Raw genomic sequence first — 17,008 nt, forward strand, 5'->3', positions numbered from 1 at the left:
TTAATGAGCTCATACGTGACATTTAAGTGCAGACAGATAACTGTAGTGACTGATGGAGGGTGATTGCAGTACAGGTGGTGATCTGGGTCCTGATCCCTCAGCACAGGTACAATACCTTTTTGCAGAGAAGCTAGGAAAACAGTATAGTTAGTGATTAAATAGTTAGAACCCTAAACAGTGCTATATTGAATCGGCTCCAAAGTAAATGTTTATGTTTAGACAGTTTAAAAGTCAAATGCAATATGGGAACTGACTAGGGACTATAGAGTGTTAAAGCACAAAATTTCACAATGTGATCAGTGCAGTTCAGAAGTCAGTATGCAAGCTTTTTCCAGGAGGTGATGGATACACTCTGTACTTCAGATTTCAAATAGATTCTGTTTTTCTCCATCTGTAAAGACTCACAAGAGACTGAACTGAAGACTATATTTAAATAATCTTACACCATAAAATCAAAACTTTTCAACCATCACTTTAGCAGTACAACAAAAATGAAGGACTTGTGCTTTTTTATTATTTATTTACACAAAAGAATAACTACACATAGTACTATATTTTGGTTTCCTGTCCCATTCACAGCAAATTTCCTTTTAGATTATATTAAAGTTGTTGTGTCTTTCGGCTTTTCCCGGTTAGGGGTCACCACAGCGGAACTCCGGTCCGCCGTTAATGATTGGTAGTTGATTTTTACGTGCCGAGTTACCAGCAATGATGCACAACCTTTAATGAAGCTATGCCCATTCACGCATGTCTCCACGTAGAAGACGCTCTAGCTGTGAATTGAACCGGACGGCGTCTTACTGTGAAGTGACAACGCTACTGCAGCACCACCACCGTGGTTTTAGATTATATTAAAGTATATCAGACTGTTCTGCCATAAGTGAGTTTGAAAGACTATTCTGCCATAAGTGAGTTTGAAGTTCTTTCCGTATCCTTTACTTATGCCAGTTTTTTTGAAAACACTCCAAAATCTAAAAAAATAGGAGCAACATTTTCATTAAAACTGATAACATAATCCAAGGGTACAGTCAACACATAAAAAGAACATAGTTACGAGTACCAATATCATAAGTACAAAATCTAGAAAACAATATTGTCGTATGATTAAAACTTCTGAATCAGAATATTCCCTATTTACAGATTAAAAATGTAGTTAGACATGCATAGTAAGCTGATCATTTTTAAAATTGAGACTAATTATTTCAGCTTAAGGTATTAACCAGTCAGCTGAGGAAAACATTCAGAGTAGAGGAGCAGAAGGGATGGACAAAGAATGCTGCAAGGCTGAAAGTGAACCAATAGTAACCAGGGCAACAGAGAAGCGAAGTAGGTTGGAGTGGTAGAATGCCAGTCTAAATTGCTCTCAGTGATGTCATAAAACCAGTGGAGTTATCACTGCCAGCAGTGATACAAAAACAGGAATTTATGAAAAATTTCAAGGAAAGAATGCAATTAAGATGGCATTTCATTACCAGAAGTTGACAGCATGTTGAACCAGTAAGTACAATAAAGGCCCTTTGTCATTACAAGGCAGTGTTAGTGTTTCCTTGTCAAAATGTTAGTACAAATGGAAGAGTGATTTTTTTTTTTATTCTGTTAACTCATATCACATAGTGTATGTGATTGGCTAAACCAATTTTTTTTCCTGTTGAGAGCATGTTATTTGTAATACCTGTAGACTACCACTGCTGTACAAGGTACTTACCTGTGGACTATTTTTACAGACCAAGCAAAGCATCTTTATTGAAAGCAGTAACTTATGGGACAAATGCGTTTATTAGCATATTGGAAGACAGGACATTCAGTGCACCTGTACCTTATGTAACTCACATCATCTAGAAAATAGGGCAGGTTTGTACATCTGTACCTTATGTAACTCACATAATCTAAAAAATAGGGCAGGTTTGTACATCTGTACCTTTTATAACTTACATCATCTAGAAAGTAGGGCAGGTTTGTACATCTGTACCTTATGTAACTCACATCATCTAGAAAGTAGGACCAGTTTGTACATCTGTACCTTATGTAACTTACATTATCTAGAAAATAGGCCAGGTTTGTACATCTGAACTTTATATAACTTACATCACCTAGAAAGTAGGACCGGTTTGTACATCTATACCTTATGTAACTCACATCATCTAGAAAGTAGGACAGGTTTGTACATCTGTACCTTATGTCACTCACATCATCTAGAAAGTAGGACAGGTTTGTACATCTGTACCTTATGTCACTCACGTCATCTAGAAAGTAGGACAGGTTTGTACATCTGTACCTTATGTAACTCACATCATCTATCAAATAAGACAGGTCTGTAGTACCTTATGTCACTCACACCATCTAGAAAAGAGGACAGTTCATACTTCCATACTTTACTTAACTCAGATCAACAAAGAACCTTTGTTACAAACAAAGATGTTTCAGGCTTTCAAATATTGACAGTAGCTACCTTGATGAGGTAAAAACAGCGATCTGTGACATCATACGTGCATTTTTTATCTTACAGGAACCAGTTTGCTGCAAGAGATTGTGTATCTAGTGAGTCAGGGGGCTGACCCTGATGAGATCGGCTTGATGAACATTGATGAGCAGCTTCCAGTCCTTGAGTACCCACAGCCTGGTCTCGACATTATCAAGGTACTCTCCTGGCATTACTCTGTTCTCAATGTAAACTGATACCAGATGGTATATAAAAATATTTCATGTTTATTGCTTTCTTCTCAGATATTTTTTTTTACTCTGTAGAGTAATTTTCTTCCATCTACTTTTGTACACTTTTACTAAACCTTTTTTAGGATGGACTGTTTTTAATATTGTCAAACTGATTTGAGTGCCGATAAGTAAACTTCTGTTTCAATAGATTGAAGTTAAATTTAATACCTTTAATAATTATAATTAAAGTCTTATGAACAACACAAGCAGTCTATCCAGGAACAGTATTTGCTTCTCTCAAGAGATACTTCACATTTTGTTCAGCCAGCTGTTTATATATATATATATATATATATATATATATATATCTGGGATCCGGACACATGCTTGACTAGCATATGTCCGAATCACAAAACATTGAACACACATACACGAAAGCGCTTAACATCGACAAGCGCTTCCGTGTATGTGTGCCTGTTTCGTAGATCGGACTACAGTGTGGGTAAGGGAAAATTCCCTTTTCCCCACTGTAGTGCGATCTCGGAGTGAGAATAATAAAGTGGGGGGGTGCAGGGGGCAAAGCCCCCCTGCAGAAACATATATATATTTTTTTGAACTACACATACACGGAAGCGCTTTTCGATGTTAAGCACTTTCATGTATGTGTGTTTGATGTTTTGTGATTCGGACATATGCTAGTCGAGCATGTGTCCTAGACTCATATATCTGTATATATATATATATATATATATATATATATATATATATAGGCACTGGGAAGTTGAACATCCCAATACAGGTTATTTATAATCAGACACATATTAGTATTGGTATTTGTTTGGCACTCTGGTTTGTATGGATGTAGCTCCAGTTGTGATCCAGATGACTTGGGCACATGTTGTGGCCCTCAAGTGTACCCTACCTGATTTTGGTCAGAGTACATGACCTTGTGTAACAAGTAAGCAAGCGGTCATTACCAAGCAACAAGTACTGTTTTAGCTGGAATTCATATATATGTGGATGCACACTTGTGTGAAAGAGATAACATTGCAAGTCTCATACTACCCACTGAAGGAAACTAGAGTATAGGGTTAAAGTAGGAAAAAATGTTGGCTGCCTAGGTTATGGACTGCTGCAACCAGCTTTCACTTATGCAAAATAAACAGACTGGTCAAATAATGAGAATGCTGATGGCTGACAGGCAGTGGGAGACAAAGAGGGGAAAAAAAAATATATATATATATATATATATAGATATATATATATATATATATATATATATATATATATATATATATGTGTATATATATATATATCTATATATAAATAGCACCATAGGCCAATTTGGCCTAGGGTGCCGCTGTAGTAGGGGCACTTTTCCAGTATTTATTTGGTATCGGTAGACCAGGATAGGGGCACTGAGTGGTGTGGTGGGGGGTTCCATAGAGCCTTTTTGCCTAGGTCACCAGTTGACCGAAGGCCACTCCTGTATATATATATATATATATATATATATATATGTTTATATATATATATATATATATATATATATATATATACACACACACACACACACACACACACACACACACACACACACACACACACACATATGGGTCCACTTCAAAGTACTGACTTTCAAAATACCTAAACTCAAAATACTGAGACCAAAATCTCTAAAGCTCAAAATACTGAAAACTACATACAGAAACATATTACTCTTCTGCAAGTATAGGCAGGGGGGCAAGCCCCTCTGTGCCCCCCATACCCCCTGCTACTAAAATATATCAACCCCGAGATTGCACTTCACTACACTAAAGTGCAATCTTGGAGTTGATATATTTTGGTAGCAGGGGTGAACAGCCCCCATTAGGGGGTGCAGGAGGGCTTACCCCCCTGCTTATACTTGGAGAATAGCAATATGGTTTGTGTTTTGTTTCAGTATGCGCTTCTGCTAGAATATAATAAGTGTTGATATCCTGTGTGTTTTCAGTATTTTGAGTTTCAGTTTTGTGAGTTTTCAGTATTCTGAGCTTTAGAGATTTTGGTCTCAGTATTTTGAGTTTAGGGATTTTGAAAGTCAGTATTTTGAAGTGAACCCATATATATATATATATATATATATATATATATATATATATATATATATATATATATATATATATATATATAAAACCAGAGGTTTCTTACTATACACACCCACACACACGCACTCACACCTATTTTATTAGTATGGTTTAATTACTTGTCAAATACACCAGTAAGCACTCAATAATACTTATTCCAATCACTTCTATCCTCCTTACAACTCTTCCTCTTCACTCTCCAGATCTTTTACCTTACCCCTACCTAAATATGTCTTACTATTCCTTCAACACTTCTCTTTACTCCTTTCTTCCTCCTCGCATCCACTTCTTATTCTTAGGCCCCTAGAGGCTCCAATAATTTTCTCAAACTAAAGGTTTAGTGTGCGTCTGAGAAACAGCAGTGGCATCCACTATCCTATATTTCATGTTATTCTAGCAAAAGTAGTGTACTTACTCTCAATATCTACTATATCAAACTCTTTAAATATCTTTTGATGTTTTCATTTTGTCTACTAGAAAGATTTTGTTGTATATATACTGATTTCTCCTGTTTCCCAGTCCATTGCTGGAAACCAAGGCACTTAAATGTATTTTGCAGCTATGTTAAACTAATTCTTACCTTCATTTCTGTTAAACATGGGTTGCTCACCTTATACACTTTCACTACTCTTTGTAATCTTCACACGTATTCTTTCTTTCCCTATCCCTTTGGATGGAAACCCTGGGACTGATCCTGAAAATGGCCCTAATGGAACAGTGCAATACTGTGGTCAACAAACAAACAACAGTCAAGCAAAAAAATAAATACAATTAAGTGCAATATTCTAATAATCTGGCAACAAAGGGTGTTGATTTCAATATTACATGTCATACTGTTTAAGAGTACTCAATGAGAAAATAATGGAGATCTAGAGATCTTTGTTCTAGAGGCTCCTTTAGCTGTTTAATACTTTCATTTACAGGCTCACTGCTGCTTTTCAGCTGTGAGAAACATTTCTGCAGTTTGTTTCCCACCCTCCCTCACTGTTGGTATAGTGTTTTTATAGTTGGTGGCTTTGCAGTTGCCCTCCCCTAGTGTAAATTTGATCTGGGACCCTCCTCCCAGTCTAGTGTCATTACCTCATTCTACCCAGTACAGGGAGAACATTTGAGAAGGCCAATCAGCTTAGTTTCTGCTACTCCTTTCTCTCTTTCCTTTCTCTTTTTCCACTTAAAAAATAAATGTATCTGCTTTTACTGTATTTGTGTTTCGTCCTACTTTATTTTGCTTTTGTGTCATCTTAAAAGTACTCAATTGTATTTATTACTGCTTGGTGTAACTCATTCTAAGCCTTTTAGTTTAAGCACTTGGGCTTCAGACCAGTTGTTTTACATTAAGAAGGTTTGTGGTCTTCACTGTAGTGGCAGAACAGGTAGCTTGCATCCTTCTAAGTTGGGAACTGCTGATTGAGGGCTCAGTGTCTGTTATTCTAAAAGTGTATTAATTCTGGTTTAAGCAGTTGGGCTTCAGGAGTTATTTTACATTAAGAGGGTTTGTGGTCTGCACTCTTGTGGGAGGAGAGGCTGGACTCTGCCCTTCTGAGCTGGGAATTTCTCGTTAAAGGCTTATAGTGCCTGCATATTTGAACTGCTTCTTACTGAAATTGGTACACCTTGTTTGCTGTAGCATAGACTAGATTCAGGCTTGCTGAATCTAGCTTTGTTTGTATGCTTGTTGTTTGTTTGCTTGTTATTTCCCTGAAACGCTAATTCCACCTAAAACATGGCTTTTCAGCGCTTGTGTGGATCCTTAGTGATATCCGCATTGCTTACTGTACTTATTTCCTTGTTTCACTTGAAAGAAAGTTACTGTTTGTCGTTTTTGCATTTAAGTTACCTGTAACACATTGCATTTAAGTTACCTGGCACTTGCTCACTAAGTCAGCACTAAAAATTTAAAAGCACTACACCCTCACAAACTCCCCTTGAGTACCTTGTTCCGTATTGGCCCTTTTTTCAATTATAAAGGAATTCTCAATACTATTCTAGCATGTCCAAAGGTCAGTTGTCAATCTCCTCTCCGGTCCAGCTGGTGAATCTGGGAATCTTGAGGCAATGTTACAACTGCCTCATGTACACAGACAGCCCTCTCCTCCTCCCAACAAATTCCAACACGTGAGATATGCAACCATATAGCCAAACTAGAGGCTAAGCTCTCTCAACTCAGTACCAGCGTAACCAGTCAGGAAGAGAAGGAAACCACACTCACTACAATTCCAGTCTCACATAGACCTACCACGACAGCAAACCAAACACATAAACACACAAAAACATACTCGGAGGCTCTAAATAAAAATCTGCCTAAGCAGCAGAAATCTCCAAAGCAGACACCCAAGCAACCGCTAACCCAAAACAAAACACATGCAACACATAGCTCACAAAGCCAGTGTGCCGAACAGTCACAACCCTTAAGGCTAAACAACACACTTGATACACTTGTAGTAGGTGACTCTATCGTCAGGCACACTGACGTCCCGCTCACCAGGCTGAACAAGGAGAAGGTCACGGTGAGCTGCCTGTCGGGCGCTAGGATCCACCACATAACACAAGCACTCATATCACTCCAAGGCAAGTACAAATATGACTCAGTCATTGTCCATGCTGGTGTGAATGACCTGAGATGTACCTCCCTGGACTACATGAAAAGAGACATAGAGGAGCTCTCTGAGCATGTAGCCCAGGCCGGAATGACCCTGACCTTGAGTAGCATCTTACCCTCACCAAGAATGATGCCACAATATGAAGACAAGATGATCAATTTCAACAACTGGCTTAAGTATTAGTGTCATTCAAAGGGGATCCAATGCCTGTCAGCCTGGGATGACATGCTCGACAAGCCACGATGCTTCGCTAGGGATGGCTTGCACCTGTCACTCCTGGGCTTTCAGATATTGGCAAAGGCTCTTGCTACCCCCATAGTGCCTTTTTTAGGCAAGGCTCAAAAGACAAACCCACCTCCATAGGTATCACAAGCGATAAGAAACTAAGAGTAATGCTACTCAACACCAGAAGTCTAAACCTCAAGATGCATGCGCTCGAAACTCTCCTTAGCATGGAGAACATCGATATCTGTGCAGTAACAGAAACCTGGTTCAAGGCTCCCGAGAGCACCCCAGCACTACCAGGTTATACCTCATACTATGCTTTTCGGCCCCATAACTTGGACCGAACCACAAAAGGAGGGGGAGTATCAATATTCGTCACAGATACCCACACCTCCAGGTTGGTGGCACAGCACAAAGCATCAGAGACTATCCATGTGCAACTAACAGTGGGTAAAACTGCCTTCCAGTTTATAGCCTGCTACAGACCACCCTACCAAACCCAGGAACCCCACTCGGCCTTCCTGAGAACATTGGAAAATATGAAGGTCTCTCCAACCACCATTATAATGGGCGGCTTCAACTACCCAAACATAGACTGGGAGCATTACTCTAGCTCCAACACCCTAGCCCAAAGGTTCCTAGAATTTATAAACTCAAATGCTGTGCAACAACTTGTTACCACTCCCACAAGAGGGGAAAACATACTGGACCTGATCATCACCAACATGGGGACTCTATGCTCCAGACCAGAAGTGTATCCCTCACTGGTAAGATCAGACCATAAACTAATCTCACTGGATATTCACATCCCGACCCCACCCCCTGCCCAGAAAACCACAGTGAAAAACTTCTCTAAAGCAAATTTCACACTCCTCAAAACCATGGTGGAATCCTTCAAAGCCCCTGGGCCTGTGGAAAATATGGCCCAGACCGCAGAATCCTTTATAAACGCATTCTATGAACACCTTCAGGAATGCATGGATCATGCAATCCCACATAAAACCAAGACCCAATCCTCCAAAGGCAGACGTCCTGTCTGGTGGACCCCAGCCATAAACAAACTATACAATAGAAGGAGGAAGCTAATACATGATAGAGCAAAATCCCAAAAAGGGAAGGCATCTCTGATCAGTATTAGCAAAAAACTATGGGCACTCATAAAATCGTCTAAGGCCAGCTTTGAGAGAAAAAAATTGCACAGGACACTAAGGATAATCACAAGGCTTTCTTTAGTTATGTTAGGAACCTGGAAGAGAATTCCCAGATATGCTCAGAATTAGTCCAAAATGACAAAAAATACACCGAACCCACAGACATTGCCAACATCCTAGCTGACAGGTTCAGCACAAACTTCTCCCCCTCCTCCCCACCAAAGGGCAAATATCTATCCCAGCAGAGTGCTGCCCCCCTGACATCTCAGATGATCAGGTAAGAGCCGCCCTCTCCAAAGCAAAAAACACAGCATCAATGGGACCAGACGGTGTCCCGGGCTGCGTCCTACATGAACTCCAAGAAGAGCTAAACCCAAACATAAAACTACTGTTCAATCTCAGCCTTACTACAGGATATGTACCCAAAGAGTGGCGTACAGCAACAGTGGTCCCTCTCCACAAAGGTGGTGCCTCAACGGATCCTGGAAACTATCGCCCCACAAGCCTGACTAGCTTGGTCTGCAAAGCTATGGAAAGGATCATCATGGACCTCATAAATAAAGATATTGGGGACCTACAGACACTGGATCCTACCCAGTTTGGCTTTGTTAGGGGCAGATCCTGCCTCTTAAACCTGGTCGATTTCTTTGAAACAGTCATCAAGGCCATTGGCGAGGGGAAGGTGGTCCACACAGCCTACCTGGACCTCGCAAAAGCCTTCGATACAATACCCCACTCGGGCATTATAGATAAGCTCACCAGCTTAAATATAAACCCGTATGTCACTAGATGGGTTGCAAACTGGCTCAAGGACAGAACCCACATGGTTAGAATTGCTGGAGCCATGTCAGACTCCAAACCAGTTACAAGTGATGTCCAAGAAGGCTCAGTCCTGGGACCTCTCTTGTTCGGTATATATTTCTCAGAGGTACAGGCCAACACGGAAGGACTGTGGCTGACCATGTTCGCAGATGACTGCAAACTGGGCGCCATAATCAACTCTCCAGCCGACACAAACATCCTCCAAAAGGGCCTCATAGAAACAGACAACTGGTGCCAGAGCCATGGCCTCAAGCTAAATGCCAAAAGGTGTATAGTCATCCCCTTTGGCAAAAACAAAGTGCCCACAAATTACCACATAGGTGGTAATCCATTATGTACAGAATAAGTAATTAGGGACCTGGGGACCCAAGTTGATAGCAATCTCTCATTTGACAACCACGTGGCCAAAGTGGTTAGAAAAACATTTTATATAGCCCACCTAATCATGAAGGGATTCACATCTAGATCAGGGGAGGTCATCGTGCCTCTTTACTCATCCCTCATCAGGCCCATAATTGAGTATAATGCCCTTTTGGGATGTACCTTACCAGACACCTGCAGCAACTGGAAAGACCCCAAAAGTACCTCACCAAGAGGATCCAAAGGACTCAAACAGATGCCATATGCTGCCCGATTAAAGAAACTCCAGCTCTACTCAGTGGCATACCGCCTGCTCAGAGGCGATCTGTGCCTGATGTATAAAGCCATGTCCAACCCGGAATTAATGGACATGCTGCACCTCAGAAAATCCAAATCCCATCGAGCTACGTGCTCGAGAGACTTGAACCTCAGCACTGACATAAATAGGACATGCTGGAGGGACAGATTCATAACCCAGAGGCTCCCTTCACTCTGGAATAAAATCCCAGTCCAGGTTAGGCAGAGTCCCTCATTGACTCTCTTCAAGAGGAATCTTGATGAGTGGATGGAAGATTGTAGGTTTACCCCGGGTATCACTTCTGTGTCACTGTTAGACAGAGGCACAGTATACTAACCTCGAAAAAGGGCATAGCAAAACTAATTTAAAATGGGTGGCAAGCACACTCTGGCTAGGCTTATAGATGCCCTAAGGCAGATAGCCTAGTATGAACCTATGAACCTATGAGAGAAAAATTATTCTATTGTTTTTTAGTAAAAATGTTACCAGATTATATGTGTGATATAACAGTCTTTTTCATAGATAAATTTAGGGCTATTTATTCTTTGTTGGCTGGGTGGCTAGGCTAATTCTTTGACCCTTTTTTGTGTGTAACCCAGGTGAAAAAGGCAGAAAAGTACAATCCAAAGATTTTAATACAATATTTCAAAGATTTTACAAGACCATAAAATTTAGTTATACAATTTTTGCATAGACTAAAATCTTCCATAGTCCAACAATTTCAAACAATTTAAATTGCCAAGTATCCATGTAATTGCACTAATACATGTTCAAAACATTTCCTACAGAACAGCAATGAGAAATAGTCTTAAATATAAGCACAAAGGATTGATTACATGGAGGAGAGCAGGAATGTATAGAGGATATATCTATCCCCAGTGATGGTCTGTTTTCCTAAACCAAATCCAAAAATCATTTAAATCAGCAGTCCTTCTTGAAATGGGTACAAATATTTGCCCCTGGTATCAATAACTTACTACACCAACCTCTGAAACCATTGAAGTTAAACCTGAACAGATAAGGAGCCATCAAATAGCTGTTACTTGATTGTTGCTTTCTTAGCGAGGCATGGCTAGGACACAGTAGCATTCACCTTAGTTACAAAATGTTCACTATACAGGTGTAGTTTGAGAAGCCTGTACTAAGTCACATGGTATATCTAAACAGCTGTAGAGAATCGATTCTGTTGTTATAAAGTGGAATGCATGGGACAACAGACTTAAGTTTGTTAATTGTCAGGAACATTGAATATAAATGCGTTGCTGTTTGAAACAACAAAAGTAACATTGACCATTAAGAGGAAACATATCATGGAGGAATGGGTGTTGGAAGAAAATATGGAAGAAACAGAGACACATATTTATTACATCTGTTTATTGTTTTTAATGCATTGTTTCATTTGGCTTAGTGGTTTGCTATTTGTTATTTTTTGTGCTGATATGATGACATGAAAATGTATGTGTTTTATTTAAAAAATCATTATTATTAAAAAAAAAATCACTCCTATCCTTTTTCGCATGAGTACTTTGGGATCTTTAATGTCAACCTAAGCTACCACCAACTTATGTAGCTGAGACCTTAGTTTAATCCGTTGTCTACAGTATGTCAAATTAGGAGAGAGCACTGCTGTGTCTATACTGGAACATGAATAGAAGCGCCTAGTATGGGGGGATATAATCCACATCCTTCTAAACTTGGCAGCATCAGAACTTAGTGGGCTGCACATTAAGGCACTGACAATACTCATTGTAAGTATATTAAAGGTCAGCCACCCCAATGCAAATCAAGAAATTGCAGATTCAGTTTAGTTTAAGTATTAAAATATAGCATTTAAAAGGAAAACTAATTCAGTGCCTTGTCTGAATCCACAAGCTCTGTCAGGAGTGTAACATTTAAAAAGAAAACTGATTCAGTGTTTTGTTTGAACCCACTGAGCTCCCTCAGAAATATAGCAATCTGAAACCCTCCATCCTACAACCTTGTCATCAGTAATTCTTCCCCACAACTCCTAAGTTTATAGGCTAGTGTGCACAAGGATGTAGCCAGGATTTATGGCCTTGTGGCCACATTCCCCACAAATGTAGCCCCCATCAATATCTCACCTCCAAAATTTAACAAAATATTTAAACATAAATTATAATTAATGTGTTGCTTTAAAATTGAAGAACATATCATTGCACAAAATAAATAAATAAATGTTTTTAAAGTGTATCCTGTGAAGTGCCTACTTGGTGTGTACCTTGATACTTCTATAAGTGTATATGGTAGAGGAAGGTGGGAGCAGTTACAAAAATGAAATCTGTTCTGCTGTGGCTTCCTATCTAACCAGTCTGACAGCAGGAGTTCTCTTGTTTTGGGAGGCATTTCAGAAGGCATCACCGGCTGATGGCCTTCTTTCTTTTCCATCTGAACAGCAAGAATTTCTGTGAGTGACAGATAATGGGTAACAGTTTGGCAAGATAGTTAGCACAGGCGCAAAAATCCATGAAACTAACAGTCTGAAAATCAACATTTGTACTGATACACTAATTTTTTCTGCTAAAAAGTCATATTGTCAAATGCATAACAGCTGTTTTTCTAAACTTTGAGCACTATTAAATATTTTATTGTACACAGCTGTATAACACGACTAGTTTCTAAGTATTGCTTGCAGATTTGTCCACCTCAGCAACAGCACCTTATGCAGTAATTGGGTAACTCAGTTGGTTACAGGCCATATAATTAACTTCAGTTGATGGTCACATGATCCTCAAAGAGAAAAAAATGTATTTTTTACTATAGAGAGTAGTGTAATGTTACTTTTTACAAGATCCATTTTGCCCCCACACCCCAAAAAATCTATTCTGCAGCCTATGATTTGGGAGTGGCAGAAAAATCTGCTCTGTGAACTGCATAACTGTTTAGCAACTTCTCAATGAGATTTATGATACTGAGCCTCTTTCTCTGTTCTATATATCTTAACCACACCCAGGATGGTTCTGTTTCCTGTGCTGTCCAAAGACGAGATCGAACTTAAATGAATACTAAGCCTTGACAGTATTGCAAGTGTAACTGAACTGACTACACGGTGAGCTCTCGTGGTCCTAGTCATTACCAAGAATGGTCGTGTGTGAATATGTACAGATTTTAAAAGTTCAGTGATGCATGTGTGTGTGAACGTTTAATGCTTAGCTATGCAGGAAGACATAGCACCTTAGCTTATTAATGCAAAAGTGTCTGCCATGCTGGAAGCTTCCAGTGGATTCTGCCAAATACCCTTCTACAGAAAGTCAAAATCTAACAACCTTCATTATCCCTGTGGAAAGGTTCTGTTTTAAAAGCCTATTATTTGGTATAATCTTAGAGCCACAAGTCTTTTATTATAAAATGTCTGATTTACTTTAATGGTCTGTATGGTACTGTCATGGATGACATGTAAGTATTGAGGCCAAATTAAAAAAAATGCATGATTCAAGTTTAGATGCAAACTGTCAAATGTTCTGGTTTAGACCTGAAGTAAGATAAATGCTGCTTTAGTAAAATGGGGTTTTAGAACTTTGGACACCACATACACATGCTAGTGGTATCAAATTAGATGCAAGCAAGGGCAGAGCAATTGCCAAGTTACAAAATCCATCTTGTGTGACCAACTTGTCAAGCCCCAGGCAAGATTGTACCAGACTTTTCCACAATGCATCGTCCATTAACAGACCTGTTAAAGCAAAATGTTTCACAGTCTTGATGACAAACTCAAGTCCAAGCATTCAGCAAAGTAAATGAAATGCTAACAACACCTCCAGTGCTTCTGTGCTATGATGTCACTAAGCTGGCAAGAGTGAGTGCAGAGTCTACTAGCTACAGCCTGGGTGCAGTATTACTTCAAATGGATGTATAAGTGTTGCAGCCTGTTGCCTATAGCTCCAGAATGGTAATCAGTGCCTGCGGAGTCCCTTCCAAGTGTGTGGTCATATGAAAATTTTCCAGATACTTATTAGCACTTGAGAGTCTGCAGCATGAAACTGACCACAAACCACTGGTTACACTAATTAGTTCATATGACTTACATAAAGTCCCAGCAAGGTGCCACAGACTGCTAATGAGACTACCAAGGTTTAATGTCAAAACAATAATTGTGTCTAGGAAACAACTGGTATTCATAAATGTGTTATCCAGAAATTCTGTATGTGACCAACCATTGCCAAATACTGAAGAAGTCATTGCTGCCTATGTGCAGATGTACTGATGTCCAGACTTGTAACTACCTAAAGACTAGAGAAGTTTAATCAAGTTAACAGACACAATCAAGAGTTGCAAGTTTTTATCTAACATGTATGAAATGAATAGCAAAATCATTAGACACAAACTGAACAGCTCATGTGTAAGTACAACAGAGTTAGAGCACAGTTCTCAGAACAATGGCTTACTGTTATAGCAAGGCAGAATTATAGTACCAGTAACTCAGTAAACAAACATGCTGCATCAAATACATGAGGGTCATCAAGGTCTCACCAAAAGCAGAAAAACAGATAAAATGTCAATGTGTTCACCAAACATCAACCAAGATGTTGTCAATCTAGTGTTCAAGTGCCATTTCTGTATTGTGCATAAACCATCAGAAAGACAAAAACTACTTATGTCAACACCATTATCTGGAAGAGAGCTGCTGATTGGTATGAGTCTGAAGGCAAAAACTACCTCATTGTTGTAAACTATTAGCTCTTGTGACATACAAATAATCCATGCACCCACAACAACCATCCAACAAGTAATAGCCAGGTTCAACTCTATGTTCTCAAGTATGGTTTAATTACTGAAATGGTTACAGACAGTGGTACACAGTTTATGTCCAGTAAGGTTCAGCAGTTTGTTGCTAACCGTGATTTAATCCATACAACACCAAGTCCTCACTATTTGCAATCAAGTGGTGAAACTGAGAGAGCAGCGCAAACAGTCAAAAGGATACTAAGCAAACTGATCCTCGCAGAGCTCCCAGAGCATGTAGAGCTACTCCACAATGTGCCCCTGGAGCAGTCCCTTCATAGTTAGTGCTCGGAAGGCAAATATGCGCTATCATGCTAATGACAGAGTCAAAACTTGAGCCAAGAATTATTTCATATAATACAGTCAGACAGAATGGTATAACCTTAGTGCCAGCAATTATTTGGTATAAAATGTTTGATTTACTTTAATGGTCTGGATCACAGGTAACATCATTAAACACACCAACTACCTGCACTGCAACCAGGTCAAGCTTTCCACTTGAAATTAGGGAGAAGAAAAAGTGGGACACTACAGGTGTAGCAGAGAAGAAAATCACTGAACCAGATTCCTACATGGTGCAAACCAAAGATGGTGCCATGGTTTGACAAGCTAGGCAACATATACAACTGGTTCCTGATGAGTATTAACCTGAATACACGGTTCCAGAGAACCAGCTGAACCAATCTGAGCTGAATAACCAGATCAGTGTCTTCCAATTCCCTTATTATACTGATGACAGATCTACCTTAACTGAATATTTGAGACAAGGGTGGAAGCTCGAATTTGACTGATCATAATAACAGACTGTGTGCTGTCCAGCTGCTGACACTGAGTGTGACTGTAACTTTTCCTGATCCTGTTGACTATGTTTAGCTTAGTCACATAAAATTTCTAATGCATGTCCTAACAGTATGTTTTAAAGTTTTCCTTTCACAGGTTCTGAATCTGTTTCCATTCTAGTCTGAATGGTCTTCAACTGACAAACAGTAGGCAACTGATTATTACCCTGAAATGTTTTCAGAATTGTGACGAAGGCATTGGGACAGTTAAGTAATTGCAAATAATGCATTTCATGTTTTATAAATAACTGTATTATTTATATGCGTGCCTGTATGCTTTTACAGGATCAGTCCAGAGTGTTGAATGTATGATATATTAGTTGTGCATCAACATACTTAGCAATTTTGAAAAATGAGATTTTAAAGAAGGAAATGTGATGATAAGGGGATATAAAGTGTCTGTATATAATGTACAAATGTAAAATGGCCATTGCCCTTTTAAGCATATAAAACAATGTTGCCCATTTAAAATGTACGTAGTCTATAATGCTTTGCAGCTTCTAAGTTACGGTCAGTTGGGTGTGAGATGATATAGTTCTAGCATTGTTTTTGCTGAGCTGTCATATTGTTACAAATAAAAGTTATATTTTTCCTGAAACTAATAGTGAATCCTGATATTTCTGAATCAACCAACAGATATTATAGTTTCCATTAGAGTAATCCCTGAGACATGCCATAGATAAACTGTCAATACTCCAAATTATAAATAAGTGTATGTGTGTGTGCATGCATGTGTGCATGTATGTTTACTTGTGCATGCATTTTGTGTATGTGTGTTGTAAATCCTGCAGTAGATTACCATCGTATCTGAGAAATGTTTCTCCCGTTTGTTCCCACTGTGTGTTAGGGTAGAATGCAGCTCACTGACTGTACTTGTGAGACTGTTGGAACATACAGCGAGTTGTAGACCTGTTTGATGAGATGAGACAAGTAGGATAGGCATTGTACAGACTGCCGCAGCATAGCATATTATATCTCATACTCTATAATGGATTTCCCTCTGAGCAAATCTCGTTTCTACAAATAAAGATTTCTTGTTCACAAATCACCAAATCTTTATAAAACACAACCACATAGATGACACCCACATAAAAGATTTCTTCATGCTATAAAATAAAATGGGAGCTGCAAATGTTTTTTGTAGGGGGCATGCCCTCCAACACACACACACACACACACACACACACACACACAC

General features: G+C 39.2%; 1 protein-coding gene across 2 annotated transcripts in view; it reads left to right on the forward strand.

Annotated features, from left to right (window-relative positions):
• The window catches only part of SULT4A1 (sulfotransferase family 4A member 1), a 344,339-nt gene that overhangs the window by 139,606 nt on the left and 187,725 nt on the right, over positions 1-17,008 (forward strand). For both annotated transcript variants that reach the window (XM_044088492.1, XR_006366990.1), the window contains exon 2: positions 2,507-2,637. In XM_044088492.1, coding sequence (XP_043944427.1) covers positions 2,507-2,637 — 131 coding nt within the window. The remainder of the gene's footprint in view (positions 1-2,506; positions 2,638-17,008) is intronic.

The sequence above is a fragment of the Protopterus annectens genome, chromosome 11.part0 (genome assembly GCF_019279795.1).
Source record: "Protopterus annectens isolate FY-2018-M chromosome 11.part0, PAN1.0, whole genome shotgun sequence".
Lineage (NCBI taxonomy): Eukaryota > Metazoa > Chordata > Ceratodontiformes > Protopteridae > Protopterus > Protopterus annectens.